We start from the raw sequence: 14,076 nt of genomic DNA on the forward strand, positions 1-14,076 counted from the left end.
TAAGATGCACAGTGGAACAGGAATTTAAGCAAAGATAGCACATAATTTTTTAATTTCATATGCATTTATTGATTTAACAGTCAGAATATATTTTAATTCTTAAGCAGCAAGGAACGTGGAATAAATAAAATATTGTTCTTTAATTCCTTCTTCCTTTACTTATTGAACAGCCAGAAATAAACTCAACTCCGTTTCTCAAGCATATTATTGTTTTTATTTATAAAACATTCAACCAATAATTGAATTCTCGATTACTTGTAAATATTTCAAGCAACTTTAATAATTTCTTTAAAATAATAACTCTCAGTGGAATATCAGCTGAATTCGAAAATTATTCCCTTTTCTATTATAATTCATCTCAGGCAACGATAATAACAAATTCCTTTTTAAATCTTTATAAAACCTCGAAAAAATTCAATTAAGTAAATTCTCAATAACCTGTAAGTATTTTGAACTGCGTTAATTTCCTTAAAATAAAATAGAATGCGAGCTACTTCCTTATTACAACAGTTAGAATTTAATTCAGCTTTTTATGAGTTTTTAGCACACGCAGAGATAATAAAAATTTCTCTATAAAAAGAAGTATCTATTGAATGTGACCAACAATCGAACATTATTCCTTAATGTATCATGTTTTTTTTTTTAGCAGCCAGAAATTCTTCAATTCTTTTTGACTTGTTTGCTTTAGCAGCGATAATAAGAATTTCCTTTCAATAAAAACCATGTGTGGAATGTGTGTATAAAAAATGGTTGTTAAATTTCAAATTAATTTATTTATGCAACGACCAGCAATAAAATAAGCTCTCCATGTGTTATGCTTCAATTAGCGGAAAAAATAAATCCTTTGAAACGAATCCAAGCTATTAATTGCCTTCTATACATTTTTGCTAGTTGTTATCATAATTTCATAATATATTTCAGCCACAGGATGCCAACTGAGTGCCACTGTGCGACGGCGTCTGCAACTTTGTGGGCGCCGTCTTTCAACTTGTAGCCGAAAATGGTTTACTTCCGCAGCGGCGACCACCGTGCAGCTTGTAGGAGTTGCAAACACTGTCGAAGACGGCAGTCGACGCTAATGTGACAGCGGCCAACACTTTAAGGGATGTCGGGATGGCTAAGTATAGGACTACCTGCTGTTCAGGCGGCGTATGTTTGTTTTGCCTTTGCAGCGCAAAAAACACACATAATATATTTATAATGAAAGGCCGCTTGATATTCAGCTATAGTAGCAGTAGTTTTTTTCTCAGATCCTCCAGCTCTAATAGTTGTTGGTTTTTTGTGAATTGAGCATATGGCTGATATCATTCGATGAAGAGCTCATTAGGCCAACACATATATCCGGTCAAGGTGTGGATCACCAATATAAATCAAATTATCGAGACAGGTTTTGTTTTGTTTTTTTTTTTTCTTTGATTTCGTAGTGTATTTATTTTCATATGTTATTTATATGTTTACTAATTATTCATTTATAATACTAGGTAATGCCAGTTGACTTAAGACTAACGTACAATACAAGCCATATGTTTAAAAGTTGTTCTTCTTTTTGTTTGTTTTTTAATTATGCTTAGAAGTTGACATTTTTTGAGATGCATTTCGCCATGAAAGTGTTGAAGAATAACTGAAGAAATGGAAACACTGCGCTACAAAACTAAACATAAACTACATAAACTTAAGACGACAACTTAATAATACTTGTATATTGATATACATTATATATACCATATATATGTGTGTGTGGATGTATCTAGGAAGTATAGCTAAATATTTACAAATTGTAGCAGAACTGCATTACTTCAACTGTATTTACAAAGCAAACTTTATCACAAATAAACCTTATAGACTATGCGACATATGCTAAGTTTGTAGACGATTAGCAGCCCGCTGCATGCGACGCCTCCGCCCACGGCTGCAGACCATGAAGCGCAGCGAGAGGAGCGCCATTGACCCCAGTTTGAGAGCTGAGCGGAGCCGCGGGCGGCGCGAATCCTTTGCTAATGGCCTCCGCCTGTAGGGAAAGCATCAGGCGATTGGCCGCTTGACGTTCGGCTTCTCTCTCCTCGGCTGTCTGACGTCTGCAAAGGAAATAGAGTAGAGAAAATGATTGAGTTATGATTGAGCTTTGATTGACATAATATTATTTTAGGGGTATTTATCAATTGTCTGGCATCGCCTAATGTTCATATTCATTATCGAAAAGTAATTTGTCGGGGTAAAGGTAAAAACTCATCAAGTCATTATGTGGGCGGCTTGTTAAGACCATTTAAAACTAATCAAATCAAATATGCCGACATATCCAATCCACAATCCACACTGGCGCAATTATACGCAAATGGGGGAAGTGCCGTTTTGTGCTTTTGTTTATTGAAAATTAATTTCGAGTCGACTCGAAATTACATTTTAAATGTTTTGCGCTCAAATGGGATTTAACCTGCAACAACCGTTGGCAATTTGTGTGCCCCAAACTGCCACTAAATTATTCATTTGGTTCAACTGGAATTGCAACACACACACACACACACACACATACACACATAGTCAGAGCTTTATGCTGTTGCAACTCTGTTGCAATTTCCATTTCCACATCGCAGTTTCCCGCTCTCAATTCCAGTCTCGTTATGGTTCCCATTCTCATCCCCATTTCGGTTCGCGTTTGCGCAGCATTTATGCTCTAATTGTGGCCATCCCCCCAACTCACACACACATACACATATACACATAATGTAGTCCTCCACTGCATCCCCCTCTGTAGTGGGGTTGAATTGCCATCGCGCGCCATATTGAATATTTTATGATCTAATGAAGTTCTTCTGGTTGCTCGTAAATACGAAAGTTTGTCCCGTAATTACACTTACTACGTAAATACCTTACTCATTAGTATCTGTGTGTGTGTGTGTGTGTGTGTGGGACACACACATGTCATGATTATAATATAGTTTAATATGCTATCATTAAGGCTTTCATCAGCAATGTCATCATTCAAACTACAACTACATAACTTGAATGCGCACCTATTAAATATGCATTACAACGCAAGTGGGCGTTGCTTATACTGAAACTTGCGAACTCAGAAATGTGTTAACAAGACTGTTCTGAAGGGAATTTCGAATTTAAATTCAAATATTTTGAAAAGGGTTTAAAATGATGATTATAAATAAAAAGTGTGTCTTGAGTTTTTAAATTGATTTTAAGACAAGACTGCAAAAACTTTTATTTATACTAAAATCTCATTGGCAGTATTTTTGGTATTTTGGTATTTTAATTTACTAAAAGTTGGTTATAAAATTTGAACATTATTTGTTTCATATTTCGAGTATTTATAACTTAACATAAGAAGCAGGTAATAATTTTTTTAATTTTATATATTTCAAACTTTACTCTACACTCGTTAGTATTTTAGTCTTTTTAGTATATTTATTTACTAAAAGTTAGTTTTAAGAAACAACCATTATATGGAGTGTATTCTTTACAACTTCACATAGGAAAACTTTATTATACAGAGCAAGAATTATTTAAATCTGTGTGTTTATTTTTTATTTCAGCGTTTGACTGTGCATCGAAAATTAACCTTAGCGCTAGAGTTCCACAGTGCTTACTCCCACATATTGTTAATCGAGGGTTGTATATCTTATTGAATTACTCTGGGCACAACAACAACAACAACGAATGGAAACAACAATAAGTTAACTCCCCATGCATATTCGTATCTACAACAACTCAATTGTCTGGGCAACGGTTTAGCTTCAAGTGAATTGCTTAACTTTTACTTTCTGGGATTTTGGATGTTTTATCTGCGAGCACATTTTTACAGCTGGCGCATAAAAAAAATTCAACGAAAATTGATTAAAACTCTGAAAACAAGTAAACAAATGTACGAGTGTGATTGAGTGTGTGCAACTCTAATTCCAGTTGCTCTTTTGTGTGTGGTTCGAGAGACAGAGACACGAGACAGGAGACAGAAGACAAGAGACAGAAGACAAGAGGCACGACTGTAATTTATCTTCAGTCACGAGCTTGGAAATGAAAATGCAACAAAGGCTTTACAAATGTTAACTGTTTGTCTTTTGGCGCCGGGGCGCTGAAAAAAGTTTTTAGCCACGATAAATAATGGCTCGACATTAGGCTAAAATGTTTATTAAAGCTCAACGCATAAATCGCTTGACTGCGCTCGACTCGATTCACCAAGTGTGGGAGAGAGAGAGAGTGTGTTAGAGAGGGGGAGAAGGAGAGAGAGATGCAGGGGGGCTTTTATGTTGCCACAAATTTAATGGCAAGTCAATTGTCGCACTGTTAGCAGCTGCTCACAGGTTTTCCGGTCCGGTAATTAAAATCATTTCACACACCGCCCGCAAACGAGCGTCAACAAATTACGACCAAATAACCATGGCCCACAAAACTTTGTTTCTTGTTTGTTTTTTTTTGTGGGCCAAAAGCAAAAAGGCCCTTTGGTAATTATCTTTCAAGACATAACAATTTAGCTAGACCATTAATTGGCTGGCCGGTCGCATGGCCGCTTCCTCAGGGACTTGCCGCAAAAGACGAAGATTTAGCCCGGCCCTCTTTCTTTCACTGTTTTGGGACTGGCCCATTTCGGCATTGGGCCAGGCCACGTGCCGAAACGAAAAAGGCAGCAGCAACAGCAGCAGCATCAAAGTTAATTTACAAATGGCCAACGCAGCTGTAATTAATTTCATTTGATTTTCCTTATGCCCCAAAACAAAAACTTTGCTCTCAGGCAAATTGATTTTCGTCTTGCGGTTAAAGTTGCTCAACAACTTCTTACACTCACATTTCTCTAGTTCATTTGTCATTCGAGTGCGTGTGTGTGTGTGTAAAATTTTAATTAGACAGCTTTCAGCAAAGAAAACTTTTCCATATGCCAGGCAATTAATTTCCTATGTGTCTCATGTGAGTTTTGCGTACTCCAATTTAAGATTTCGGCCAAGCGAATCTCGTCGAGTGGGGCGCAATTTTGATGCATGGCCATGTAATTAAAAAGGGTTTAACGGCAAGTTGATTTATGTGCCGGTAACTAATTAAGTTATGCAAGTGTAACTCGAAGCAGTCGTTTATACAGACAGTAGCCCCAAAATAACAGCGAGTTGCCTTGTTTTAGCCGGGAATAATCCCATATCAAGCTGTGCACTCTACAGGCATTAAGAAAGGTTGTTGTGTTCTTGCTGTTCATTTTAAGTATACTGAATACCTGGAGAGTTGTTGGAGAATGAACCACTTAAATTATTTTGAAAGTAGGTTTATTTTAATAACAAGTTATGCCAAAGAATTATTTAATTGATTGACTTAATTTTAAGAGGCAGCTTAGCAAATTGTTATAATTTGTTGTCTAATATAACAGCATTAAAATATTATAACTCGATGTCTAATATCTCTTCGGGATGTGCACTTGCACTTGGCCAGGACTTTGTCAGACAACAGTTAGACGGCGTCATTTGTTTTGGGGGCGAAGCGTCAAAAAGTATGCAATGACAAGCCATTTTTTACATTCTTTTTGTTTCTTTGCTCTCTGCCATCTGGCTTTTGCTCTTCGTTGTTTTTCTGTTTCTTTTTTCTTTGCTCGTTTTTTTACTTGACGTTTTGCTAAACACATTGTCGGACTGACAGGCTACAAGCTTCATTCAATTGCTCAGTCTTCAGACTCGCACTTTGTTTGTTAATTATTAATTATTTATGTTGTTGTTATTGCTCGTGTTGCTGTTGCTGTGAGCAATCGAAGCATTTAAAAGCCCCCAGCCAAACAGGTTGCAATTTATTTGTATTAAAATGAGTAAGAAAATACAAAAGCAAAAAAATAAACACATTAAGCAATCTTTGTGCCTCGGCCGCATAACTCATACGCCATGTTGGACGCAGTTAATTATTTAAATTACTTGGCAAACAGTTTTGAGACTGCATTAAAGCAATTATGCATTCATATACTCGTCGTACATAAGTATACTTATATTTACGAGCTATACACAACGTAATAATAATCATGGCGTTTCTGTGTATTATGCCGTTGCCATTTCACTTAGCCACAAACGAGCCGTGGCCATTGCCGTTAACAAAATTGCGTTTTACATCATTAATTTTTATGAGCTAAAATAGGCTCAAAATGGCTGATAAGCTAGCCAAGAGAGAGGCAGAGCCATTGTCGGCCTGGGACAGACTATGGCTAAGCGGCAATTAGCGCCTATGGGCGATAGAGACTCTTGAGTTCGCCTTGGCCAAGAACTTGGCTCAGTCACATAAAGTGTTCGCATTATATACAGAAATACGTGTGAGTATTTTGGGTATACATATATAGTTGTAGTATTCTAATGTTAATAATAAAATAGAAAACAATTTGAGACACGCAAATGCGAACGCATTCAACGCATCAATGCCTCATTAAATTAGAGACAAACAAGCGCGTGACTTGTTCATTTATTTGTAGGGTAGCTTATACGTCTGATAAGGCTGCGCAAGTTCCGAGTTGTAGTCGTTAATTGCCATTTGCATTGCCATCGCTATAAATCAAAATGATAACCAACAGATGGCAGCCTTTATGTGTACTTCTATGCGTGCTAAGTAAAAGTTTCATGATTCAAATGTATTTACATTGAAATATGCTTAAATACTTATGTACCAAGTACATGCGAGTACAGTTTGGCTTAATTAATGGCGCGTCAAGCTTCAATAATTGTTGAAATTGTTTAGATATTATTTCATTCGTGTGCTTTGTAGCTTATTAAATGGCCATCTGTCATTATTTATCGATTATTTAAAATTTAGTGTCCAAGTCCAGTTCGTAATTACACAAAATAATATCCACAAAAAAATTTAGCTATTTATTTTTGGTTGATCAGTAAACAACATTCTAATGAATGCTAAATTACTATTATTTGTTTATTTCTAAATCTATTTGAACCCATTTAATGACACTTCAAAGTATACAAAATAGTTAGGAAAGCTTTCATCATAATAATATGCTTTGTTTTAGAATCTTCGCCACCAACTAATTTAAACTCTTTTCACCAACTTTTTCTCTCACACTTTGTTGTACAACTTTATATTTTTATAGCGGCCATTTTGTGGATATATTTAGCAAGCAAGCACAGCTAATAGAAGCCCGGGCTCATTATTAGTTGACGCTACAAAGGGCTATTCGGTCTGGTGCAGATAGCAAATGAATCCACCCCCACGATTATAGCAACCCCTAGCTCAGAGTTGGGGGTTGGAACAGGCGTTGCTGGCAGCGCTTTTTCATTTAATGTGCTCATGCATAATGAATAAACCTTTTACCCCCAGCTTGAAAGGCACGCTTTTCTTTCGTTCTTTTTTTTTCGTACTGCTATTTTTTAGTGCGAAAGGCTTTTGTAGATTTTGTAGTTTAAAGACAGACAGCAGTTGGAGTTGGGGCTTAACTACCTGTCATCACTTTGGATATGGGTAGCGGTTATATACAATCGATTTTATTTTTTTGTATGTTGCTATTTTTTGTTGCTTACCTCCACTTGGTGCGTCTATTTTGGAACCACGTCTTCACCTGAGCATCGGTCATCTTGAGGCCACGGGCGAGAGCCGCTCGCTCCGCAGATGCGAGATACTTTTGTTTGTGAAAGCGTTTCTCCAGCTCGGCCACCTGGATGCGTGTGAAGGATGTGCGCGGCTTTTTTTCGCTTGGGCGGCGTGCGATTCTGATAGGGATGTCCGATGCGACGGGCAATGGGAAATGCAGCTGTAAAATAAAGGCAGAGTCAAATATATTAAATAGATATAGTTAAGTAGTTGCAGCTAATTGCACTTTCACTCCATTCTGACTCGGTGTGTCCTCGCAAGCAATTAGCAAACAATAAATTCCTTGTCAGATAACAAGCAATTTCCGATATTTGCTTCCGGTAACAGAAAAAACGAGCCAGGCACCTGTATGGACATATTGCTACTTAGCGACCTTAGCGACCCGCCTCTACCTGGCCCTCACTCCCTCGCGGCACGCTGTGAAATCAATTTGGACTGTGCCAGCCCTTAAGAGTCAGTGACTCGCACCGCTAAGCGTCTAAGCGCCTAATTGCCGCAGCCTGAGGTCGAGATCGTACCTTTATCATGCTAGAAGCAGACGAAGGCGAAGACGAAGACTCGAGTCCGTCTTCTAGACAGACGCACGCGACATCAATTTCATTCAGTCAACTTCGGTGCCTGGTTGAGTCATAAAGTTGCGGCTTCCTAGGATGCGTATTTCTCTACTCGTCTATATAGTATCGTTATATATAGAGACTATTGTATGTGACCCAGTGTCTCGACTGCAACTCGAACCCAGACGCTGGCGCTGCCTTAATGGGTGCGGGCGCTCGGTGCTGTTGTTGCTGCTGTGGTCTGCTGTTGTTGCTGCTGCTGGCGTTGGCGCTGGCGCTGAACCTTTTAAAATTCCTGCCAGTCGACTTACTTTGCCATAGCGTGCGTGTTGTTGTTTATTATGTGCGATAAGACCAAGCGCAGTGGTCACCAAAAAAAAAATACAAACACAACAACAACAAGAAATATTGAAACGATGTCGTTGGTCGTCGGTTGGTGACAACTGCTCAACTGGGCAACTGTTCAACTGGGAAACCGGCTTGACCATCGTCACTGGGGTCATGCGATAAGTCAGACATGAGCTTGTGAATATTCTGGCGAAATTTATTTGCCACAGCCATTTGAACAGCAATTTGAAGAACATGATAAAAACCTAGACGGTCTTTTGGCTGCAACACAGTACGATGACTCAAGATTCTTTTGCATGCAAACAAATACAAAATTTGCGCATTATGTCTTTTAAACATTGTTGCAAATGTTTTCAAAAATAATCAAAACAATTTATTATATAACCTTAAAATGTCTATTTCTGATATACACAATTCTATTTAACATTTTTTATGCGAATTTTTGATGTGTTTATTTTTTTAATTATTAAATTCTCATGTCAAATTTTAATAATAACATATTTGTAGCAAATTTTGAGACACCAATATTTATTGTTTAATAAATTAAAATATCTAACATACTATTATTTTATGCAGAAAACCTTGCACGTTTGAATTCATATCTCAAAACAAGGTTAAGTACAACATATAAAATTTGACGATAGAAAAGTATGCGAAATTCCATATTGAATACATAAATTAAATGATGTTTAGTTTCTAAATATAGTAAACTATGAATATTTTATTGTGTAGCAATAGCATTGTCAATTTAGATAAATTATGATACTTATTTTAAAGTCATTTAAATTTTTCTTTAAACTGAACGTAAATAATATTACATTAGGAATATGAGGAAGTCAAGTAATTGATGGCAAAATCGGACTATAATTTTAAGAACTTCATATTTACTTTCTAGAAACTCATTCCCAATATGCTTCTGGCCATAAACATCGAAGCTTAACACAGCTCTGAGCCACTTCCTTGCAATAGATTTCAACCCTTGAGATGAGCGAATTTTGCACTTCAATTGAAAAGTGCTCAATGCCAGAATCTATGGCGGGTGTTAAACTGACAAATCATGTTTTTTATTGCCACTTTTCCGCAGAAACCCCTTTTGAAATATGCGCCCAAAAGCAACCTTAGACGGTGTGTGTGTGTGTGGCGTAAATATCGCATCATGTGGATTGGGATTGGCGAACCATTTGAATATTTCAAGCAATATCAATTTCAATAAAAAAGCCATTTATCGCACCACATAAGCAGCACCACTCATATCCTTAAAGGATTCGTTGGGGATGCGAGCAAGGAGCGCGTAAGCATAATTTTATGGCTTACCAACGCTTCCCATGCTGTGCTTATTTATGATGTTTTTGGCTCAGTTCTTTGGCGTATCTTAAAGATACTCTCAACCTGTCTGTGGGCTGTGGCTGTGGCAGCGACTGCGACTGCCTGTAAACTGCTTTCCCAAAATACGTAAAATAATGCTAAAAGCTTTTAGCATGCATTATTGATGGCGCCTGTGGCTAAGGCCGAAGTCAGTGTGAATCGCAGTCAGAGTTTTTGAGCCACACCAGGCGTATGCGCAATATGCGTCAGCTATCAAGTATCTACACTTTTGACCTTTTTTCCTTGCCAAAAAACTTAAGAGTCAAGAGCTACTGGAATATATGTATGTACATATATTCGAGTAATAGTTTGGAGTGCACATTTTTGGCTATTTGGCAAATTGGCATAAAGGGCTGTGGTTGACCCCAAAGAACCGAAAAATAATTGGCTCCTGCTGCGCCGGCTGTCAGCAAGAGCAACAGCATTCCAATTAACATGCAATGGTTATTAATCATATGGCGCTACAATGCAGTGCAGTGCAGCCTGAGGAGGAGGAGGGGGGATCATAAGAAGTCAGGCAAGGGTCAGTTTGTTACGGGTGCAGAGTCAGACCGTTGCTCGCTCGTTTGTCTTGTTAATGAAAAAAGCCAAGGCGCCAGCTTATCAGCAACTCAAGCGACACACCACAAACACACAACAACACACACACACTCGAGAGACGCTGACGAAGATGTTGACAAAACGAAACTGGTCAAAAGATCGCTGAGTTGAGTTGAGTGGAGTGCAGTGGAGTGGAGTGTCTGTTTCATAAGTGTGGCCAGGTTCTACTAGGCACTCTCCTGGCTAATTAAAAGCTGACCATGTCAGTTGGCCGCCTCACATTGAAGTGTGGTATGTGGTGATAAATAAGAGTCCACAACTCGCTGGCAGGGCTTTCGTTCTTGTCCCCAGGTTGAGTCCAGCGACCGCCCAATGTGTAATTAATTCCTTTTCGGGGCACAGCGCGAAATTAAAAAGTCATGTAAACCAGCTCATTAAAATAACTGAAAGACCGACGGCAAGTAGCGGATGTTGGCCATAAAAGCAAAAGTTTTCAGCCACTGTCGCAATCGCAAATGCCAATCGCAAGCGATCCTTAGTTAAGCAGCTTTCTGTTTAGTTTTTTTTTTTTGGGTTGCCTAAATATGACTGAGTAGGGACAGCTGATAAAGCAAAGCCTGGGCCAAAGGAGGCGTAATAAAATCAACGCGAGCTCATTATTTAAGCGGCTCGCGCTGCGAATGCCGCTTGTAGCTACAAGTGAAGCTCATAATGTAAACAAATTAACAAAAGCCGCAGCTCAAGCTCAACGCAAATCGCAGCCAGAGGATGCAGACTGTGGATGCCACTGAGTTGAGCGGCATATGCAAATGCGTTGCGATCGCTTCGCTTCTGGGCGGTGGCGCAGCGTAAAGTTCTGCTTTTTTTAACTTAAGCTGCGATTGCGCATTTGAAGGCAAACATGTTTTTATACTTTAGGGCCAGCTTCAGCTTCAGCTACAGCTTTGGCAGACCCCACACACCAGCACACACACACACACATAGATAGAGACTGTAGTTGTGCTTGCGAATGACATGCCGACAGGCATGTTGGCTTAAAAGACTTCTCTGATCGCGCTTATTAGCCTGGCCAGAACAAGACTTTAATAAGCCGCACTCTCGCACTCGCACTCGCACTCTCAGTCGCATTCGCATTCGTGTGCGTGCCACATGGTAATCATGGCCCAAGGCACTTGGCCAAATCGAAACAGTAGCGAGTGTAGCTTGTGTTTGCGGAGTTGCTACCGTTGGAAGCAGCTCATAAAAAGAGCGCAAACATGGCCCAATCACAGCATGAACTTCGATTACGAATTGCTTTGCTTTGGGGTTGAGTTTTTTGTTCTCTTTGGGATTGGGGTTGGGGTTGAGGGTAGAGAATATGTTAGCTCACCTGCCAGTCGATCCTTGACCGCCTGATGCGCCAACGCCGCATGATGCAGTGGCGGAAGTGCCCAGGTTAGCGGTGTGCGCTGCGGTGGCACTCGCAGCACATGGCCAGCGGCAGCGGCGGCTGCCGACGGATAAAGATGCGGATATGTGTAGAGAGCGGCGGCGCTGCCGTAGGTTGAGTTCGCAATGCTGGTGGCCAGTTTGTAGGCAGCCAAATCCTGATCGTCTGCCTGTAGCTCTTTGTCATCGACGGCGCTGTTGTTGTTGTTGTTGGGGCTGCTGCTTTGTATATTGCTGCTGTTGTTGTTATTGCTGCTATTGTTGTTGTTGTTGTTGGTCTCGAAGGGTTTGGAGAGCAGCCGGGATATGCTGAAGGGCAGATTCTCGCTGGACGAGGAGCGTGTCTGTTCCGACTGCAGTGATTCACTGCAAAAAAGAAATGATTCAAGTTGTTGTTGTTGTTGGCTCATTAATATTAAAAGTGTCGCACGATAAGCAAACATCGCCAGAACAAATTATTAATTAATGCTTGCGAATGGCATTTCGAGACCAGTCGAGACCAATATGCCCACGCTATTGTCGAGCAAATGTAGTTGCTATTTACTCTGATCTCTCAGACTGATAAACGCGCAACATGCAGAAATCATGTTTGCAGCTGTTGTACGCAGCGTATACGTAATACGCTGACGTGTTGGCAAATTAAGTAATTATGCAAATGCTAGACGCATTTTATTTGGATTCTATAAATCATAGCAAGACGTCAAGAGGCGCTCGAAACGAGTCACGATCGATATTTAATTTTTTTTACAAAATTTAAATCGACACTTTCGAAAATTTAAAAACTTTATTTACAACAAAAAGAAAAACTTGTTATTAAACATTTAAACATAAGGTACGCTATTCTCCCTCAATCTTTCTCTCGCGACATTCCTTAAAGTTTCGATTTTTATGGCGTTTTTATAGCTTGCTCTATTAAAATGTTAATCCAATATGCTTTGGCCGCCGACTGTGGCATTGTGTGGAGGAACTCGTTTAAGCCCATTTGGGAATTGTTATCAGAGCGCGCTTTTTGGCGCCTTGCTAATGTGCATTTTATCGCCGACCCAGACTCAATTCCCAATACTCCGATCTCAGTTCTCAATTCTCTACAAACTTCAAATTTCCTACCTGCTTTTGTCTGTCAATTCAGGGAGTTTCATTTGGCTTCGCTGCGGCAATTTATTAGTGTTTAAGAGGTTTGTTCACGCCAAAGCCAAAAAAAATTGGTCTAAAGCCGTGATATGAATGAAAGTGGCTCAAAAAAGTGTTGGGCCCCCATCAATTGCCAGCTTGTTAGCATCGGACAATAGAAGTCTTTGTCTTGGCACACAGAATGTTTAGGCCATAAAGAATAACATTTTGTGGTGCCATCAAAGCATTTAAAGATTAAAATTATGAATAGAATTTAGGCAGAACAATGATTAAACTTTTAGTTCAACTATTGTATTCAATGATGTGTTATCTTATGTTACCTGAGTGGCGTTTCGGATTCGTCGTAGCAACTGCCACCATCCATATCCACATCGGATCCGCTGCCGCATGACATTCGCGAATCGGAATCGACATCGACGTGTATTTCCTGCTCCTCGACATCGTCGCCATGCTCGTGCTCATGCTCGTGGTCATCCTCCTCGTGGCTGGACATGTTGAGAGCGAGTGGCGCCAATTTGATCAGATTGAACAATAAAATAAATTAAATTTCACTAGTTTGTTTGCACTTGGTCTTCTTTGCTTTTGCAAATATTCAAATATGGTATTGATATCGATTTGATTTGTTTTTTATATTCTTGTCACACTTCACACTAAATACACAGAACTTTGAAGCGTAGCGTGTTTTCCGTTGCGTTGCGTTGCGTTGCGTTGGCAGTTTAATTAACTTGGCTTAGTGACTTCCGCGACGACGACAGAAAAACCGACTCGACAAATTGAGTTGACGCCGTTGACTGAATCCGCTTTGAGATGCGATCTCTGCAAAAATCGCCGAGCTGGGAGCGGGCGCGTGCTGGCGGGCGTAAACGCTTTTCATAAATGCAGCCCAAAAATATGCCGACGGACGAATTGCCGCTTCAGTCGCTGCCGCTGTCTCAGCCTCAGTCTCAGCCGCTGCTTCGAATGCCGCTTAGCTTGTTAGTCAAATAAGCCAGGAGTCACCCCGCTGGCAGAGCAACAACAACAACAAGCGAGCAAGCAAGCAAAACAAACAAGTAAAACCAGTTTTGCTTGACGCCGGCAGCGACGTCGACGCTTCTGCCGCAAGCGCTGCTGCTGCTTCCTTCCTATTTGGTTAACGTTAACGAGCCTGTTT

At 39.8% G+C, this 14,076-nt stretch overlaps 1 protein-coding gene across 1 annotated transcript; it reads right to left on the reverse strand.

Annotated features, from left to right (window-relative positions):
- Nucleotides 1-1,406: 1,406 nt before the first annotated feature.
- Nucleotides 1,407-13,871, reverse strand: LOC133838761 (T-cell leukemia homeobox protein 3). Its single transcript, XM_062269985.1, is given in 5 exon segments — nt 1,407-2,075; nt 7,488-7,654; nt 7,656-7,717; nt 11,734-12,158; nt 13,244-13,871. Coding segments are annotated over 5 exon segments (1,029 nt in total). The 5' UTR covers nt 13,417-13,871; the 3' UTR covers nt 1,407-1,873.
- Between the last annotated feature and the right edge of the window lie 205 nt (nt 13,872-14,076).

Source organism: Drosophila sulfurigaster, chromosome 2R, assembly GCF_023558435.1.
Source record: "Drosophila sulfurigaster albostrigata strain 15112-1811.04 chromosome 2R, ASM2355843v2, whole genome shotgun sequence".
In the NCBI taxonomy this organism is placed as follows: domain Eukaryota; kingdom Metazoa; phylum Arthropoda; class Insecta; order Diptera; family Drosophilidae; genus Drosophila; species Drosophila sulfurigaster.